Source organism: Schistocerca gregaria, chromosome 8 (assembly GCF_023897955.1).
Source record: "Schistocerca gregaria isolate iqSchGreg1 chromosome 8, iqSchGreg1.2, whole genome shotgun sequence".
NCBI lineage: Eukaryota > Metazoa > Arthropoda > Insecta > Orthoptera > Acrididae > Schistocerca > Schistocerca gregaria.
In genome coordinates, this window is record NC_064927.1 from 55,748,592 (window position 1) to 55,769,474 (window position 20,883).

The 20,883-nt window shown below is 47.4% G+C and overlaps 1 protein-coding gene across 1 annotated transcript in view; it reads left to right on the top strand.

The window, feature by feature from the left end:
• LOC126284651 (PI-PLC X domain-containing protein 1-like) overlaps nt 1-20,883 on the top strand; it is a 365,603-nt gene that overhangs the window by 295,517 nt on the left and 49,203 nt on the right. The window contains exons 4-5 of the mRNA XM_049983744.1: nt 3,781-4,036; nt 13,552-13,822. Coding sequence (XP_049839701.1) covers nt 3,781-4,036; nt 13,552-13,822 — 527 coding nt within the window. The remainder of the gene's footprint in view (nt 1-3,780; nt 4,037-13,551; nt 13,823-20,883) is intronic.

Genomic DNA, 20,883 nt, shown 5'->3' on the forward strand with positions numbered 1-20,883 from the left:
AATTATATTTTTGTACGTTTTGACATTTTAATAAGAATGCCTTGTCAGCAACGACTCCAAATGAAGTTAGTCTCCCTAATTCTGTCGTTACGTGTTGCTGTGTATGTTTGTGCCTGTGCATCAAAAACCCTCTCAACGTGAAATAAATATTAATAGGAAAAACATGTGAAACAGAGTACATCACACAAAATAAACATAACTGTAATGTTTTTTGTATCGCGTTTGTTCTTTGTCCCAATACTGATTCGCTGGCTTAAGATCCGTTTTGGACTCAAGTTTAAATGTGGTTATGTTAGAAATAAGTAAGTCGATCAGCAATATTAATGATGGTGAATTATAAAGCGATACGTTGCTAGTAACAAAATGATACGGGCGACCGATTAGCACTTGTCGCGCGAGCGCAAAATAGCCCGTCATATTTAATTGAAATTATATAGACTCTAGCACAGTTCCACTTTGGAGCAGTTGAAAATTTCATGTATTCTTAATATTTCAGTCGCCTAACGTGCTCACTTAACTTCAATAAGAAAAAGGTTTTCCGCATGTCGAAAATTCTGTAAAGTTGTCAGAAAATCCAGTTTCGTAAACTGTCCGTGTATTGTCTTAAAAATTTGTTTGCGCAGATGAAACTAACACAAAAACGTATTGCACCTGTTCCTGAAGACACTGATGTACACTATTGATCCAATACATAATGACCATTTGCTTAATGTCTTGTTTGTCCGTCTTTGGAACGAAATACATCACTGATTGTGCGTATTAGGGATCTGGCAGTTTGTTGGTAGGTTTATGGAGGTAGGTGGCATTAGATGACCACGCACACGACATGAAATTCGCGTAGATAACAGGCCGCTGATGTGCCACGCGGTGACGGCGCCCGATAGCGACACAGATGGATTCCACAAGATTTACAGCAGGCGACTTTGGTCAGTGATACGTCAACGTGAGCTCACTAAAATGCTCCTCAAAGCACTGTGGCATGGTTCTGGGTCCGAGACGCGGATAATTTATGCTGCTGAAAGATGACATCCCTGCGGGAAACACATGAAGCGTGAAGGGATGGAGGTGGTTCGCAGCTGTCGGCGAGTCTTCGATTAATACCACAGCTCCCCTAGCACAACACTGCTCCCAACAGCCTGCGTCCGTGGCGTGGTGCGCGTTTCTAACAGTGGTTCACCTCGATGACGGCGTTTGTGGAGACTTCGAAGAGCCAACACGTTTCCATTGACCGATGGTCGAATCCCGATGGTACGAGACCACTGTAGTCGGAGTTGACAATATCTATGAAGAATACTCAGTATTGTAGAACACTCAGAATAATATCGTTTATTGAAACTGAACTACACTTCTCGAACAATCACTATATACACACAAAACAAACAACTCGTCGGTAAGGTCCGTCGGAGCTGGTCCTAGCTCGGTGAGGATCTGGCTGTACTGCTGATGCGCTGGTCTTATAAAGCCGGCGGAGTACTCTAACTTTCCCTATATCTGTGAGGCGACCCCTCAGAAAAAGGTTCGCATAAGCCTCTAGCAAATTCTGTTGTTTTGAAGAATTGTTTTCCTCTTGGTTGCGCCTGCAAGTGCTTGTGTATGTTATATGGCACACAGGGGTGTCTTGAGTGTAGTCGTTCTGGCAGGGGCTGTCTGTGGCAGACGTAACAGTCAGTGATTGTGTATGTTATGTGGTACAAAGGGGTGTCTTGAGTGTAGTCTGTGGCAGACGTATAGGGTTTGCCGATGTCCGACGAGCGGTGTGCTCCGAAGCACTTGTGCGTGCACCAGCATTGTGCCACACGATCCTACTTAGCAGAACACGAAAATCTCCCAATCCCACCTTCTGTGAAGAGCCATGGACGTGCGACAGTTTAGCGCCTAGTGGTAGTTTGATTGTCCTTCTACCTCTTTCCGTAGGTGTTCGTGACAGTTGCACGTGAATATTTGACCAGCTTCGCTGTTTGCGAGATACTCGTTTATAGGCTCTGCGTAATAATAATCTGCCCTTTGTCCAAGTTGCTTTTCTAAATGAATTTCCCCATTTGTAGACCATTTCTTCGCTATGGCGATCCTCCATCCGTGTCTGCTGCGTTTACACACTTTTGTTTGTTACTGCGTCACGTGCCCGCAATACCACCAGTCGCCATCCAACGTCGCGGTGCACAGCAGTCATAATTTTTTTGGCTCAGGACTTACAATAAATACACTACTGGCCATTAAAATTGCTACACCACAAAGGTGAAGTGCTACAGACACGAAATTTAATCGACAAGAGGAAAATGCTATGATATGCAAATGATTAGGTTTTCAGAACATTCACACGAAGTAGGAGCCGGTGGCGACACCTACAACGTGCTGACATGAGGAAAGTTTACAACCGATTTCTTATACACAAACAGCAGTAGACCGGCGTTGCCTGGTGGAACGTTGTTGTGATGCCTCGTGTAACGAGAAGAAATGCGTACCATCACGTTTCCGACTTTGATAAAAGTCGGATTGTAACCTATCACGATTGCGGTTTATCGTTTCGCGACATTGCTGCTCGCGTTGGTCGAAATCCAATGACTGTTAGCAGAATATGGAATGGGTGGGTTCAAGAGGGTAATACGGAACACCGTGCTGGATCCCAACGGCCTCGTATCACAAGCCGTCGAGATGACAGGCACTTATCCGCATGGCTGTAACGGATCGTGCAGCCACGTCTCGATCCCTGAGTCAACAGATGGGGACGTTTGCAAGACAACGATAATCTGCACGAACAGTTCGACGACGTTTACAGCAGCATGAACTATCAACTCGGAGACCACGGCTGCTGTTACCCTTGACGCTGCATCACACACAGCAGCGCCTGCGATGGTGTACTCAACGACGACTGGGTGCACGAATGGGAAAACGTCATTTTTTCGGATGAATCCAGGTTCTGTTTACAGCATCATGATGGTCGCATCCGTGTTTGGTGACGTGAACGCACATTGGAAGTGTGTATTCGTCATCGCCATACTGGAGTATAACACGGAGAAATGGTGTGAGGTGCCATTGGTTACACTTCTCGGTCACCTCTTGTTCGCATTGACGGCACTTTGAACAGTGGACGTTACATTTCAGATGTGTTGCGACCCGTGGCTCTACCCTTGATTCGATCCCTGCGAAACCCTACATTTCAGCAGGATATTGCCCGACCGGATGTTGCAGGTCCTGTACGGGCATTTCTGGATACAGAAAATGTTGGACTGCTGCCCTCGCTAGTACATTCTCCAGATCTCTCACCAACTGAAAACGTCTGGTAGATGGTGGCTCGTCACAATACGCCACTCACTACACTTGATGAACTGTGGTATCGTGTTGAAGCTGCATGGGCAGCTGTACCTGTACACGCCATCCAAGCTCTGCTTGACTCAATGCCCAGGTGTATCAAAGCCGTTATTACGGCCAGAGGTGGTTGTTCTGGGTACTGATTTCACAGGATCTATGCATCCAAACTGTTTGAAAATGTAATCACATGCCAGTTCTAGTATAATATATTCGTCCAATGAATACCTGTTTGTCATCTGCATTTCTTCTTAGTGTAGCACTTTTAATGGCCAGTAGTGTGGTTTGCGAGATCGAACTAGTTGATTGAAATGTAAGATGACTCGTTTATTCTGCGCACCTTCATCTTCTCCTGCCGAAATTTAAATCCTAGAATAATTTTGAAGACACTGCCATAGTGTACGGTAGTTGTGAGCGAGTGGGTCTGCATCTGTCTGACGAGCCGTGTGAGTGTGTGTTTCTGTGCGGCCACAGAGCGGCGGCCGGCGCAGGCGGAGCCCCGCACGGGCATCACGGTGTCGGCGCAGGTGTCGTCAGCGCCGCGGCGGCCGTACGTGGTGTGGTGGGAGGGCGCGACCGCCGACTACTGGCTGTGCCTGTGGGAGCGCGACCCGCGCGCCGGAGACGCCACGCCGCTGGCGCGCCTCGACCTGGGCGCCGGCCTCGCCGACCACAGCGGCTGGTGGGACACCGGCATCGCCGCCGCCGACTCGCACACGGAGCCGCCCAGGTCAGACTCTGCTCCCGTCCTCCTCCGCACACGTACGAGGGTCTACAAAACAACCTCGTCCCCTACAAAATTCTACATTACAACTAATGAATTTGTCCCACCGGTGCTCCCACTGTTGCAACCATTTTTGTAGACATCCTTGGAAATAGCTGACAGCTCCTCCTTCGTTTTTTCCTTCACTTCTTCAGTGTCGTGAAGTCGGTGTCTGTTCGTGCCCCTTTTCATGCTTGGAAGTAAGAAAAAGTCGCAGGGAGCCAAGTCAGGTGAGTGAGGTGTGTGGGGCAGTGGAACCTTGTCATTTTTAGCTAAAAACTATCAGAGATGGCTGTGTGTGCAGGTGCGTTATCGTGGTGGAAGAACCAGTCTCTCGTCTGCCACAAACCGGGTCTATTTTGACGAACACTGTTCCGCAATCTCTGACAGTTAATCAGTCTCTCGACGGTCTCCGAGCGCAAGCTCTGCAATTTCTTCAATATTTTAGCCTATTCGGGCAGTCGATGGACGTCCAGAACGAGGTTCGTCATCAATCGACATGTCGGCATTTTTAAATCGGGCAAACGACTCGTACACTTGAGTTTCTCCCATGGCACCATCCTGCTAAGCTGTTTTCAACATTACAACAGCTTCAGCAGCAGTTTTACCGACTGGAAAACAAAATTTCACAGCTGCACGTTGTTCACTTTTTTTTTTGGGGGGGGGGGGGGGGACTTAACCCCATCTTATTTCCCATCGTGGGTCACTTGGTGCAGACACTGGTTGTACAAATCTGCCTTTGGGCTCTTCAGTGAAATTTTGGCATTAAAGCCGTCAAGATCACTTAGTATACACTGCCGGAAAAAATTAGTACAACTGGATGGACGACATCGAGTTTGATCCGTTGACAGCATATACCACCTGGGGGACAGTAGGAGAACTAATAGTGGTTTCAGCGTCGTCCACCAACAGGCAGCATAGTGGCACGGCTACCAGAGCGCCACCTGTGCCCACAGGCAAAAGGCTCACTGCGGTGGGGAACGTGTGGCCACCGTGCCACGACCGTGTACTACCACTTCCTACAGCCAAACGAGCAATGTTAAAAGACGTCACTTAATGGCCGTCCTAGTAGCCGGGTGGACCTCTCGCAGAATTGTCACACGAGTTGGATGTGTTTCGTGTGCTGGTAAGCATCGTCGCACAACTGACGAAACACATCCAACTCGTGTGAAAATGGTCACGTGAACATTCTCAGACCCGAAGCTTCCGGAGGTGCACGCAGCACGGATCGACATACTGAAAGGACAGCAGTGACAGGTCGTCCAACTACCACAGCACAGATACAGGGCTTGTTAGCCCAGAATTGTCAATACGAACTGTTGCGGACCGGTTGTTAGCAGTGGGTCTTTAGCCACCGAAACCTCTAGCCCGTCTTCCATTCGCATCGCAACATCGGCTGACCCCTTCAAAGCATCACTTGCAAAATGGAATGGCGCGCTGTGCTCTTCAGCAGTGATAGCAGATTCTGCTGGTGAGTGCTGGCCCGTACGGTGTGTTCGTTGAAGATAAAATGGTCCCATCCCAGGCCTTATGGATGCGGCACGATAAGCTACAACTCTCGTTCATCTTCCCACCGCTTAGCATGCGCAAAATGTTGATAACTCGTTCTTTTACAGTTCTTGCTGCAGGAAGGTGAATATATACAGGGTGTTACAAAAAGGTACGGCCAAACTTTCAGGAAACATTCCTCAGACACAAACAAAGAAAATATGTTATTTGGACATGTGTCCGCAAACGCTTACTTTCCAAGTTAGAGCTCATTTTATTGCTTCTCTTCAAATCACATTAAACATGTAATGTAAACACACGGCAACAGAACGTACCAGCGTGACTTCAAACACTTTGTTACAGGAAATGTCCAAAATGTCCTCCGTTAGCGAGAATACATGCATGGAATCCCTGATGCGCTGATGCAGTCCTGGAGAATGGCGTATTGTATCACAGCCGTCCACAATACGAGCACGAAGAGTCTCTACATTTGGTACCGGGGTTGCGTAGACAAGAGCTCTCAAATGCCCTCATAAATGAAAGTCAAGAGGGTTGAGGTAAGGAGAGCGTGGAGGACATGGAATTGGTCCGCCTCTACCAATCCATCGGTCACCGAATGTGTTGTTGAGAAGCGTACGAACGCTTCGACTGAAATGTGCAGGAGCTCCATCGTGCATGAACCACATGTTGTGTCGTAGTTGTAAAGGCACATGTTCTAGCAGCACAGGTAGAGTATCCCGTACGAAATCATGATAACGTGCTCCATTGAGCGTAGGTGGAAGAAACTAAAACGAGCTCTAACATGGAAATTAAGCGTTTCCGCATCATGTGTCCACATAACATCTTTTCTTTATTTGTGTGTGAGGAATGTTTCCTGAAAGTTTGGCCGTACCTTTTTGTAACACCCTGTATACACACATCAAAAAAAGATTTTCATCACCTTGGTTCCGAGAGTTCCCGAACCTGTAAAGAAAATTGGAATAGAAATCAGCCCTTTTTGTTGCTCACGAAAACCACACATTGGATGTTGTACCACCATACAGCGACACCTTCAGAGGTGGTAGTCCAGATTGCTCTATACACCAGTTCCTGTCCTGTCTGTTAACCGCGCTAATAGCATGTGTTAACTGTGAAAATTACTGCGTAATTTCAATACCCAGTAGCACATCCTCTTGCATTTATGGATGCCTCTATTCGTCGTGGCATACTGTCCACAAGTTCATCAAGGCAATCTTCAAAGGCGATTCGGTGTAGATCCCTCAGAATGGTTGGTGGGTCACGTCATCCATAAACAGCCCTTTTCAGTCTGTCCCACGCATGTTCAATGGGGTTCATGTCTGGAGAACACGCTGGACGCTCTAATCGAGCGATGTCGCTATCCTGAAGGAAGTCATTCACAAGATGTGCACGATGACGGCGCCAATTGTCGTCCATAAAGACGGATGCCTCGCCAATATGGTTGCACTATCGGTCGGGGGATGGCATTCACGTATCGTACAGCCATTATAGCGCCTTCCATGACCACCAGCGGCGTACGTCGGCTCCACATAATGCCACCCCAAAACAGCAGGAAACCTCTACCTTGTTGCACATGCTGCACAGTGTGTCTAAGGCGTTCAGCATGACCGGATTGCCTCTAAACACGCCTCTGACGATTGTCTGGTTGAATGAATATGCGACACTCACCGGTGAAGAGAACGTGATGACACTCCTCAGCGGTCCATTCGGCTTGTTGCTGGAGCCATCTGTACGGCGCTGTATGGGGTCGTGGTTGCGAAGGTGGACCTCGCCATGGACGTCGGGAGTGAAGTTGCGCATCATGCAGCCTACTGCGCACAGTTTTAATCGTAACACGACGTCCTGTGGTTGCACTAAAAGCATTATTCAACATTGTAGCATTGCTGTTAGGGTTACTCTGAGCCATAATTGGTAGATATTGGCCATCCACTGCAGTAGTAGCTCTTGGGCGGCCTGAGCGAGGCTTGTCATCTACAGTTCCTGTCTCTCTGTATCTCCTCCATGTCCGAACAACATCGCTTTGGTTCAGTCTGAGACGCCTTGTTGAGAGCCGTCCCTGACAGAAAGCGGACGCGATCGAACCGCGGTATTGGCCGTCTAGGCATGGTTGCACTACAGACAAGACGAACCGTGTTTATCCTTCCTGGTGGAATGACCGGAACTGATCGGCTGTCGGACGACCTCCGTCTAATAGGCGCCGCTCATGCACGGATGTTTGGGTGGGTTTAGTGACATCTCGGAACAGTCAAAGGGACTGTGTCTGTGATAGAATGTCTATCTTCAGGAGTTCTCGGAACCGTGGTGGTAGAAAACTTTTTCTGATGTATATGTGTATATAGTCTGTGAAACTCTGCGTGCTTTGCAAGGTGTACACCAGCTTCCCTGGCCAGCACGATCTCCAAACTCGTCTCCTGTCGAGGGCGCGTGGGTTTATGGTGGGACGAGAACTGACTAGTCAGCCAGCAGGTCCTACAGAACTACGGGAACAAGTCGAGCAGGCGTGCCGTAACGCTCCCCAGACAGTATTCGCCACGTGTACAACCGAGCGGATGTCAGTCGGCGCCTGCATTGCAGTCCACCTACTAGTACGGCTGTTTCAGCATGGCTCACTACCTGATACCTGAGGAACGCTTGTGCTATTGATCTGTACATGCAATCCTTTCATGTACTACATGTGCACTGTTACAACAATCAGTGTTGAGTAAATTGGAAATCTCTACCAGTTTCTTTATTGATAGGGCAAGGTGTCCTAAAACAGATACAGCCAAAATTTTCAAAATAATAACATACCCAGTCTATTCAGACACTGCTTTTTCGTATCCAGAAAGCAATTATACTCTTTCAGCGCAGTACTAGAGACAGTTTGGACAGGCTGGAGGTGTTCCACGTTTTACACAGCACCACAGTCCCGCTTGTTGTCATCCACGGTATCACCATCCCGCCTGATCTTGTTTGTTTTCACCAGGGCCGTCCATGGTCCTCCATGCTTCCAGCTTTGATGTGGAGTCGCCAGGCACTACCTGTGCTGGTGGATAGTCAGGTGGCAATCTTCAATTCCCATGGTGAAGAACCTTTTATGGGGTGTGTCGTCGAGGACCGCACTCAGTGCCAGAGAGAGGACTCGATCACCGAATTGTTTTTGTAAGCCAGGGCTCTCAAGACTAGCAGCTCCGTATGACTTTGGCACGGACGAGGGTTTTGTACCCCTGTTGTAATTCGACATGTTTCATTAAGACTTTCTGCGCGTGGTTTGATCTGGACCATAGCGTGCAGGCGTATTCACCTGTAGAGAATCATATTGCTTGTGCGGTGGTTCTCAGGATAGTCGATTTTGCTCCGCATTTGCCGTTTATGAGTTTTCACAAGATATTATTTCTGGAGGTCACCTTCTGACAGACGTTTCCGCACTGGTGGCTATATGTCAGAGATCTATCCAACGCTACACCCGGGTATGGTGGTTTATCTGTGGTATACAATGTGGCATTATTTCAGGAAATACTGTCTTTTAGATTTTCTTGCCTGTATCGAAGGTGAAAAGCGATTATTTGAGCCTTCGAAGGATACGGTCGAAGGGAGTCATTTCGATAGCATTCAGAGAAAGCTCTGAGTGCTTCCTCCAGCGTCTGCTCTACCTCGAAAGTCCCCTGAGCTGCGACTGCCGTCTTAGTATGATTAGGTGCTGGCTGGTCGTTAGTGTATAGGTTGAGGAGTAGGGTGGATCAGGGGTCAGAACGCTTCCATCGGCCAGTCCATTTGCTGGAGTTCTCCGCCGGCCTAATCATAAGAAATACGTAGCTTTCACAATGTTCCTACTGTTTTTTGTGCTGCCAATGTTTATGAATACAAGGTCGTACTTCGGAGGTAAAAAATAATTTTGATAGACAGCACTTTACACAGTTCTAGAACATCTCGCATATTTACCCAAATATTTATTATTTAGCTACCAAAACTGAATTACGTGCACAGAAAATTGTGGGCTATCTGATAACTTATTCATTATTTTCACATTTTTACATGAAAATAATTACTAAACAGTTAGTATATTCTTTAAATAAGATACACTCCATTGCCAAACACAGGGTGACGCACGAAATGAGTCACACTTTGTTTCGTACATAATTTACCAGTCGCTCCAGATATCGTGTTGAGCATCGCAACAGCAGTAACAGTAAAGCTTGGAGAAACAAATGGGTTACGTAATGACGCCTAATTCACGAGACCGTCGCTAGGAGACTAGTGTCGACAACATGGTCGATAGTGGAAGACTAACAACTCACCAGCGATCGACAGTTGTGCCACTGTTTACCGACACCAAGTCGTGTATCGGTCAGAGGCGGTTTTGACAAAAGTTAACACACAATGGGCCTCTAGCAACAGAACCACCCAGGCTGTACGATTAGTTTTGTACGAGAAGGATCAATATGGAAGCGAAACGACCTCGGGCGAAGACTGTGTGCTCGCCAGACAATACTAATGGGGTTACGAGTTGCTCCACAGAGTAGTCCTGGCAAATCGTGCTGCCAAGAGACAGCAGCGGCTTATCCAGATGCGCCATTCAGTACATTCATGAATGTGGCCTCTGGATATCTGTACAAGATGATTTCTGCTCAGAAGCCGAGTGCAGAACATAAGCGGTAGACACTACTGTTAGTTCGCTGGGTGGAGAATAATGTTCTAATGATTCAAGCACTATGGGACTTAACATCTGAGGTCGTCACTCCCCTAGACTTAAACCTAACTAGCCTAAGGACATTACACACATCCATGGCCGAGGCAGGATTTGAACCTGCGACTGTAGCAACAGCGCGTTTCCGAACTGAAGTGCCTAGAACCGCTCGGCCACAGCGGCGGAGGATAAGGGAACAAACTCTCAACAAGCGTATTTTCCTTTCGACGGCGTGGTTAACGAACAAAATGCTTGCTCCTGGGCTACTGGAAATCCGCAAGTGCTTCATGAACGACAATGTCATTCTCCGAGCGTTACAGCGTTCGTCCCAGTTTCCAGTCATGGACTTACTGCATCGTTTTTCTCTTAATAAACTGAGAACAGTCGGCAATAACTTCGGAAGCAACGAATTAACATATGTCGCAGCACCAGAGTGGCGGTGTGGTGTAACGGCTTCCAAGAGATTAGAGCCCACACGGAAGCATACCGACAATCCTTCTTTCCACGTACAATACGAAACTGGAATAGAAGGGAGAACCGATAGAGGTACTCAGGGTACCCTCCGCCACACACTGTCAGGTGGCTTGCGGAGTATGGATGTAGATGTAGATGAACGGAAGTGGTACCCTCGTCATACCAAGTCGTCCACGACGTTGTCCCAACCAATGTTCGACTTTATCGTATTGGCCTTAGTGAGACAGAGCGATGCTCTCGTTGCCACGAAATGGATCCATCAGGTCGTTTGCTGCTCGCCTGCGGAAACAGGATTTGGCTCCGTCGACGATTGGCCATTCTTGCCAGGACGACGGAAGCGCCAATCTCCAGTGAGGTTCCCCTGCGTTCCGATTCAACATCCTTTCTCAAAACGAAGAGCAACACAGTCATGTGGCTTATCGAGAATTATGTTCATCACGTAGTGGGGGGACGGGAGGGGGTTTACGAGCCGGACCCTTGCCCTTTTACCAATAGGAATGGTTGGTCGGTTGGTTTGGGGGAAGGATGGGGAAGGAAAGCCGTCTTGCCTTTTCAAACTAACCATCCCGGCATTTGCCTGAAGCGATTTAGGGAAATCACAGAAAATCTAAATCGGGATCGCCGGACGGGGGCTTGAACCATCGTCCTCCCGAGTGCGAGTCCAGTGTGCTAACTATTGCGCCATGTCGCTCGTTACCCTTTTACCAACATATGATTACGATCCAGGGGACGTGGCAAAGGATCCCAGACTATCGTGAGCTTTTTACGAATATGCTGTACCTGGTATTGAGATGTCAAGCAGTTAGATGATCTCTGGAGCCCCTTTTCTGTTCATATGTATCATTGTTGTTACCTCGCTTTTGATCAAATTGACAAAAGAAGAAAAAAATGTTGACTTAACTGCTCCTCTTAGTTCTTCGTCATGAACCCTTTTCAGGCGTATTGTTAGAGATTTTATTTCATTTGTGAGGTCCTGTTCGTCTACTTTTTTGTTTAATTAATAAAAAGTGAACAAAATTGTTTGCAGGCCATAACTGGAAATGATTATTTTTTTCAGTTGTAGAAGCCATGTACGATTAAGAACGATTTGTTTCTTTCCCTTTTAAGTACCGAGTTGTTAGGTTTCAACACAAAAAAATAAAGAAAGATAAAAAATTTAAAAAAGCCCAGTACCATGTGTAGCGCGAGCACACTGCTGGCGGCAGGCGTCGTGGCCAGGCCTCCCAAAGCGACCCCTGGTCTCCACCCAGCCTCAGCCTGACTGTCGCCGTCCTGGTGGCGGTACAAATTTTAAATGAATTCCTCCAGCGTACATCATTACCGTAGACAATTTACACTGAAGCGCCAAAGAAAATTGTGTAGGTATGTGTATTCAAATACAGAGATGTGTAAACAGGCAGAATACCGTGCTGCTATATAAGAGAACAAGTGTCTTGCTCACTTGTTAGTAGGTTACTTCTGCTACAATGGCAGTGGGTCTGTACGTGGTGTTATAGTCCGAGTACGAGCAGCGGGACACAGCATCTCAAGGGTAGCGATGAAGTGGGAATATTTCCGTACGACTGTTTCACGAGTCTACCGTGAATATTAGGAATGCGGTAAAACATCGAATCTCCGACATCACAGCGGCCGGAATAAGATCCTGCAAGACTGGGACCAACGACGACTGAAGAAAACCGTTCAACGTGACAGAAGTGCTTCCCTTCCGAAAATTGCTGCAGATTTCAGTGCTGGGCCATCAACAAGTAGCAGTGTGAGAACCATTCAACGAGACAGCATCGATATGAGCTTTCGAAGACGAAGGCTCATTCGTATACCCTTGATGACTGCACGACACAAAGCCCTAAGTCTCGGCTGAGCCCGTCAAAACCGACACCGGACTCTTAATGACAGGATGGTCGGACGAGTCTACTTCCAAATTGTATCGAACGGATGGACGTGTACGGATATGGGAGCAACCTTACGAATGCATGAATCCTGCATGCAGCAGAGTACTGTTCAAGCTGGTGGAGGCTCTGTAACGGTATGGGGCGTGTGTAGTTATAGTGATATGGGACCCCTGATACAGCTAGATACGACTCTGACAGTTGACACGTACGTAAGCACCCTGTCTGATCACGTGCCTCCATTCATGTACATTGTGTATTCCGACGGACAATTCCAGCAGGATATGCGACACACCACACTTCCAAAATTGCTACAGAGTGGCTCCAGGAAAACTTTTCTGAATTTAAACACTTCCGCTGGCCAGCAGACCTCGGAAACATGAACATTATTGAGCATACCAGAATGATATTTTCACTCTGCAGCGGAGAGTGCGCTGATATGAAACTCCCTGGCAGATTAAAACTTGTTGCCCGACTGAGACTCGAACTCGGGACCTTTGCCTTTCGCGGGCAAGTGCTCTACCACCTGAGCTACCGAAGCACTACTCACGCCCGGTCCTCAGTGCTGTGAGCACTTGCCCGCGAAAGGAAAAGGTCCCGAGTTCGAGTCTCAGTCGTGTAACGAGGTTTAATCTGCCAGGAAGTTTCATTATTGAGCATATCTGGGATGCTTCGCAATGTGCTGTTCAGAAGAGATCTCCACCCCATCGTACTCTTACGATTTTATGGACAGCCCTGCTCAGCTGCCCGCAGCTCTACTTGAGACACTAGTCGAGTCCATGCCACGTCGTGTTGCGGCACGTCTGCGTGTTCGCAGGTACCCTACACGATATTAGGCAGGTGTAACAGTTTCTCTGGCTCTTCACTTTATAAACGGCTTTTACTTGTCGCGTTGTTTCGATATGTCGGTAGCTGAGACGGAGGGGTGAGAGCGGGCGCGGCTGTTGCAGCTACGAGGCGACGGACTTGGGCCGGTGGGCGGGGCTGGTGCCGCGGTCTGCGGGCGACGTGTCGTCGTCGGCGGTGGGCGTGTCTTCGCTGGCGACGCGGCCTCGCTGGATGGAGCAGAGTCGCGCGCAGCTGGCCCCGCTGCCGCTCACCGCGCTCTTCCTGCCCGGCACGCACGACTCGGGCGCCTACAAGCTGTTCAGCGCCGCCGACGCCGCCGCCAGCGCCGCGCTGCCCAGGGAGACGCTCATCGACAAGTACTCCGTGGCCCAGGTGGGTGCGCTGCGAAGATGACGTGCTACAGACGCGAAATTTAACCGACAGGAAGAAGATGCTGTGATATGCAAATGATTAGCTTTTCAGATCATTCACACAGGGTTGGCGCCGGTGGCGACACCTACAACGTGCTGACACAGGAAAAGTTTCCAACCGATTTCTCATCCACAAACAGTAGTAGACAGGCGTTGCCTGGTGAAACGTTGTTGTGATGCCTCGAGTGAGGAGGACAAATGTGTACCAGCACGTTTCCGACTTTGATAAAGGTCGGATTGTAGCCTATCGCGATTGTGGTTTATAGTATCGCGACATTGCTGCTCGCGTTGGTCGAGATCCAATAACTGTTAGCAGAATATGGAATCGATGAGTTCAGGAGGGTAATGCGGAACGCCGTGCTGGATCCCAAGGCCTCGTATCACTAGCAGTCGAGATGACAGGCATCTTATCCGCATGGCTGTAACGGATCGTGCAGCCACGTCTCCATCCCTGAGTCAACAGCTGGGGACGTTTGCAAGACAACAAATATCTGCACGAACAGTTCGACGACGTTTGGAGCAGCATGGACTGTCAGCTCGGAGACCATGGATGCGATTACCCTTGACGCTGTCCGCAGCTCGTGGTTGTGCAATAGCGTTCTCGCTTCCCGCTCCCGGGTTCCCGTGTTCGATTCCCGGTGGGGTCAGGGATTTTCTCTGCCTCGTGATGACTGGGTGTTGTGTAATGTCCTTAGGTTATTTAGGTTTAAGAAGTTCTAAGTTATAGGGGACTGATGACCATAGCTGTTAAGTCCCATAGTTCTCAGAGTCATTTGAGCCATTTGATCCTTGACGCTGCATTATAGACAGGAGCGCCTGCGATGGTGTACTCAACGACGAACCTAGGTGCACGAATGGCAAAACGTCATTTTTTCGGATCAATCCAGGTTCTGTTTACAACATCGTGATGGTCGCATCTGTGTTTGGCAACATCGCGGTGAACTCAAATTGGAAGCGTGTATTCGTCATCGCCATACTGGCGTATCACCCGGCGTGATGGTATGGGGTGCCATCGGATACACGTCTCGGTCACCTCTTGTTCGCATTGACGGCACTTTGAACAGTGGACGTTACATTGCAGATGTGCTACGACCCTTAGCTCTGCCGTTCATTCGATCCCTGCGAAACCCTACATTTTAGCAGGATAATGCACAATCGCATGTTGCAGGTCCTGTACGGGCCTTTCTGGATACAGAAAATGTTCGATTGCTGCCCTGACCAGCACATTCTCCAGATCTCTCACCAATTCAAATCGTCTGGTCAATGGTGGCCGAGCAGCTGGCTCGTCACAATACGCCAGTCAGTACTGTTGAAGAACTGTGGTATCGTGTTGAAGCTGCACGGACAGCTGTACCTGTACACGCCATCCTATGTTTGACTCAACGCCCAGGCCTATCAAGGCCGTTATTACGGCCAGAAAAGGTTGTTCTGGGTATTGATTTCTCAGGATCTATGCACCCAAATTGCGTGAAAATGTAATCACATGTCAGTTCTAGTATAATATATTTGTCCAATAAACACCCGTTTATCATCTGCATTCCTTCTTGGTGTAGCAATTTTAATGGCCAGTAGTGTAACAGCTTTTTAACAGCTATCCGTCTTATTTCACGCTTCAACGTCTATGGCTACGAAGATGAAATCGCTGTAATCTTACTGTAATTGTTATTTTATAAAATATTAAAAAGAGAATAAACGTATCTGATGCTACAAATATTAGTGTCACAAGTAGTCTGTCTTTAACAGTAATGGATTTGCGAATTTATCTACACGGGCAGTTTTCGGTGCAATTATAAAGAGTTTTCCTTCCTTGTCCTTAGCTGTCATTTTCGTAAAATTTCGATATTGTTGCTCATTTTCCATCACAAGCTCTACAATGAGAGTCTTGCCTGCTCCAAAATTGTCCCGCCGCCTAATCGCCTAGTCGGCTCTCTAATCGAACACGATCGTTCACTTTTTTCTTGGCCACTAAAAGTATTAAAAGTGCAGCCGCAGCCCGACCCTCTTCCTTCACGCACGGAACTACACCAGACAAATCTCGCGGCGAGTATTCTCTCAGCTCTCACAGACACTCTCACCCTGCTGTGTATTCACGCTTCCGACGTCTGCTCCCGTACGACTCTCAGACACTTCCAGGAAGTACCGGCAACCAACAATCAGACGGTAACTACCAGCGAAAATGTAACAGTGCCAGTACTACCTGAGAGTACCACAGTGCCTCAGAGCAAAAAACTTTCGCTTGTATCTGGCCCCCATAACGTTGCTGGTTTCTATTTAGTTTCTTTAATGTAGGCTTTTCCGGACGTCGTGCCCACCAGCGAGAGCCGACCACAGGAGGACACTGGGGCGAGCAATAGGTTGACACGCCGCCACTTGAGAAGCCGGGTCCGCGACTACAAGACGGTTCTGCAACTGCTGAGCGCGCGCGCGCATGCGCAGTGTACGTGTAATAGATGTAACGGGAGGGGCGGCGGGCACCGTTTACTTTTTTGTTTTGGATCATCACTCTTCTGACTGCTTTGATGTGGCGCACTATGAATTCCTCTCATGTGCTAACCTATTCATCTCAGAGTAGGACCAGCAACCTACATCCTCAATTAATTGCTGGATGTACTCAAATCTCTGTCTTCCTTTACAGTTTTTGCCCTCTAAGGTTCCCTCTAGTACCATGGAAGTCATTCCCTCATGTCTTAACAGATGTCCTACCATCCTGTCCCTTCTCCTTATCAGTGTTTTCACATATTCCTTTCCTCTCCAATTCTGTGCTGAACCTCCTCATTCCTTACCTTAACAGTCCACCTTATTTTCAACAGTCGTCTGTAGCACTACATCTCAAATGCTTGGATTCTCTTTTGTTCCGGTTTCTCCACAGTCCATCTTTCACTAGCATACAATGCTGTACTCCAGACGTACATTCTCAGAAATTTCTCCTCAAATTAAAGCCTATGTTTGATACTAGTAGACTTCTATTTGCCAGGAATGCCCTTTTTCCCAGTGCTAGTCTGCTTTTGATGTCCTCATTGCTCCGTCCGCCATTGGTTGTTTTATTACCAACGTAGCAGAATTTCTTACCTTCGTCCAATTCGCGACCACCAGTCCAGTTTCTCGCTGTTCTCATTTCTGCTACTTCTCATTATCTTCGTTTTTCTTCGATTTACTCTCAATCCATACTGTTTACTCATTAGACCGTTCATTCCCTTCAACAGATCGTGTAATTCTTCTTCACTTGCACTCAGGTCATTTATTGTGGCAATTTTCCAACGGCGAACAAATCCATCGTGGTGTCGAGCGCACTGACTGGAGGGAACTAGCTACAATGCAGGAAGTGTGAACTAACAAGCAATCTTATGGAGGCTGTATTATACGCTGGATGTATGCACCCGCGATCTAGGCGTTGTAAAATAACTGAGTGATGGGATCAACAACGAATTGCAAAGTATGTCGTGTGACGTCTGCTACGGCCAAATAACAACAATCAATAACGTACAAAATGAAAAAAGGTGGGGTAGCATCATTGATTAGTAATCAAAACGTTCTCGGTCCCGGGCTCTAATCCCGCCACTGCTTAAATTTTGATTAATTATCAGCATTGGAGGCCGAAGACTTCCGGCGTAAGAAGTCATCCTCATTCTGCCAACAACCTTGTCAAAGGGAGCGGGGAAGCAGACAGACGTGCAGGGCACTCTCTTACTCCAGGGTGAGAATCTGCCCCTAAGGGTGGAAGAATCGGCAACGATCAACGGCATGAGGATGCAGAAGGCTATGGAAACTACTGCATTATAGACACGTAACGTGTATCCACAGGACACGTGGCCTGTAATTGAAAAAGTGTCATTATGGTCTCTCCATTGGCAAAAGATTCCGGAATAGTCCCCCATTCCGATCTCCGGTAGAGGACTGCCAAGGGGGAGGTGACCTTCTTCTTCTTTTTTCTTTTTTTTTTTTTTTTTTTAACTCTGCAATTCACATTTAAGTGCTTGGCAGAGGGTTCATCGAACCACAATCATACTATCTCTCTACTATTCCACTCCCGAACAGCGAGCGGGAAAAACGAACACCTAAACCTTTCTGTTCGAGCTCTGATTTCTCTTATTTTATTTTGATGATCATTCCTACCTATGTAGGTTGGGCTCAACAAAATATTTTCGCATTCGGAAGAGAAAGTTGGTGACTGAAATTTCGTAAAAAGGTCTCGCCGCGACGAAAAACGTCTATGCTGTAATGACTTCCATCCCAACTCGTGTATCATATCTGCCACACTCTCTCCCCTATAACGTGATAATACAAAACGAGCTGCCCTTCTTTGCACCCTCTCGATGTCCTCCGTCAATCCCACCTGGTAAGGATCCCACACCGCGCAGCAATATTCTAACAGAGGACGAACGAGTGTAGTGTAAGCTGTCTCTTTAGTGGACTTGTTGCATCTTCTAAGTGTCCTGCCAATGAAACGCAACCTTTGGCTCGCCTTCCCGACAATATTATCTATGTGGTCCTTCCAACTGAAGTTGTTCGTAATTTTAACACCCAGGTACTTAGTTGAATTGACAGCCTTGAGAATTGTACTATTTATCGAGTAATCGAATTCCAACGGATTTCTTTTGGAACTCATGTGGATCATCTCACACTTTTCGTTATTTAGCGTCAACTGCCACCTGACACACCATACAGCAATCTTTTCTAAATCGCTTTGCAGCTGATACTGGTCTTCGGATGACCTTACTAGACGGTAAATTACAGCATCATCTGCGAACAGTCTAAGAGAACTGCTCAGATTGTCACCCAGGTCATTTATATAGATCAGGAACAGTAGAGGTCCCAGGACGCTTCCCTGGGGAACACCTGATATCACTTCAGTTTTACTCGATGATTTGCCGTCTATTACTACGAACTGCGACCTTCCTGACAGGAAATCACGAATCCAGTCGCACAACTGAGACGATACCCCATAGGCCCGCAGCTTGATTAGAAGTCGCTTGTGAGGAACGGTGTCAAAAGCTTTCCGGAAATCTAGAAATACGGAATCAACTTGAGATCCCCTGTCGATAGCGGCCATTACTTCGTGCGAATAAAGAGCTAGCTGCGTTGCACAAGAGCGATGTTTTCTGAAGCCATGCTGATTACGTGTCAATAGATCGTTCCCTTCGAGGTGATTCATAATGTTTGAATACAGTATATGCTCCAAAACCCTACTGCAAACCGACGTCAATGATATAGGTCTGTAGTTAAATGTATTACTCCTACTACCCTTCTTGAACACTGGTGCCACCTGCGCAATTTTCCAATCTGTAGGTACAGATCTATCGGTTAGCGAGCGGTTGTATATGAGTGCTAAGTAGGGAGCTATAGTATCAGCGTAATCTGAAAGGAACCTAATCGGTATACAATCTGGACCTGAAGACTTGCCTGTATCAAGCGATTTGAGTTGCTTTGCAACCCCTAAGGTATCTACTTCTAAGAAACTCATGCTAGCAGATGTTCGTGTTTCAAATTCTGGAATATTCCATTCGTCTTCCCTGGTGAAGGAATTTCGGAAAACTGCGTTCAATAACTCCGCTTCAGCGGCACAGTCGTCGATAACAGTACCATCGGCACTGCGCAGCGAAGGTATTGACTGCGTCTTGCCGCTTGTGTACTTTACATACGACCAGAATTTCTTCGGATTTTCTACCAAATTTCGGGACAATGTTTCGTTGTGGAACCTATTAAAGGCATCTCGCATCGAAGTACGTGCCAAATTTCGAGCGTCTGTAAATTTTAGCCCATCTTCGGGATTTCGCGTTCTTCTGAACTTCGCATGCTTTTTCCGTTGCCTCTGCAACAACGTTCGGACCTTTTTTGTGTACCACGGGGGATCCGTTCCATCTCTTACCAATTTATGAGGTATGAATATCTCAATTGCTGTTGCTACTATATCTTTGAATTTGAGCCACATCTCGTCTACATTCGCATAGTCAGTTCGGAAGGAATGGAAATTGTCTTTTAGGAAGGCTTCTAGTGGCACTTTATCCGCTTTTTTAAATAAAATTATTTTGCGTTTGTTTCTGATGGATTTGGAAGAAATGGTATTGAGCCTAGCTACAATGACCTTGTGATCACTAATCCCTGTATCAGTCATGATGCTCTCTATCAGCTCTGGATTGTTTGTGGCTAAGAGGTCAAGTGTGTTTTCGCAACCATTTACAATTCGCGTGGGTTCGTGGACTAACTGCTCGAAATAATTTTCGGAGAATGCATTTAGGACAATCTCGGAAGACGTTTTCTGCCTACCACCGGTTTTGAACAAGTATTTTTGCCAACATACCGAGGGTAGGTTAAAGTCCCCACCAACTATAACCGTATGAGTGGGGTATTTATTTGTTACGAGACTCAAACTTTCTCTGAACTGTTCCGCAACTGTATCATCGGAGCCTGGGGGTCGGTAGAAGGAGCCAATTATTAACCTAATTCGGCTGTTAAGTATAACCTCCACCCAATTCGCACGGAGTATCTACTTCGACTTCACTACAAGATAATCCACTACTGACAGACACAAACACTCCACCACCAATTCTGCCTAATCTATCTTTCCTGAACACCGTCTGAGACTTTGTAAAAATTTCTGCAGAACTTATTTCAGGCTTTAGCCAGCTTTCTGTACCTATAACGATATCAGCTTCTGTGCTTTCTATTAGCGCTTGAAGCTCAGGGACTTTTCCAGCGCAACTACAACAATTTACAACTATAATTCCGACTGTTCCTTGATCCAAGCACGTCCTGTAATTGCCAAGCACCCTTTGACATTGCAGCCCATCCCGCACTTTCCCGAGGCCTTCTAACCTAAAAAACCGCCCAGTCCACGCCACACAGCCTCCGCTACCCGTGTAGCCGCCAGCTGAGTGTAGTGAACTCCTGACCTATTCAGCGGAACCCGAAACCCCACCACCCTATGGCGCAAGTCAAGGAATCTGCAGCCAATACGGTAGCAAAACCGTCTGAGCCTCTGATTCAGACCCTCCACCCGGCTCTGCACCAAAGGTCCGCAGTCGG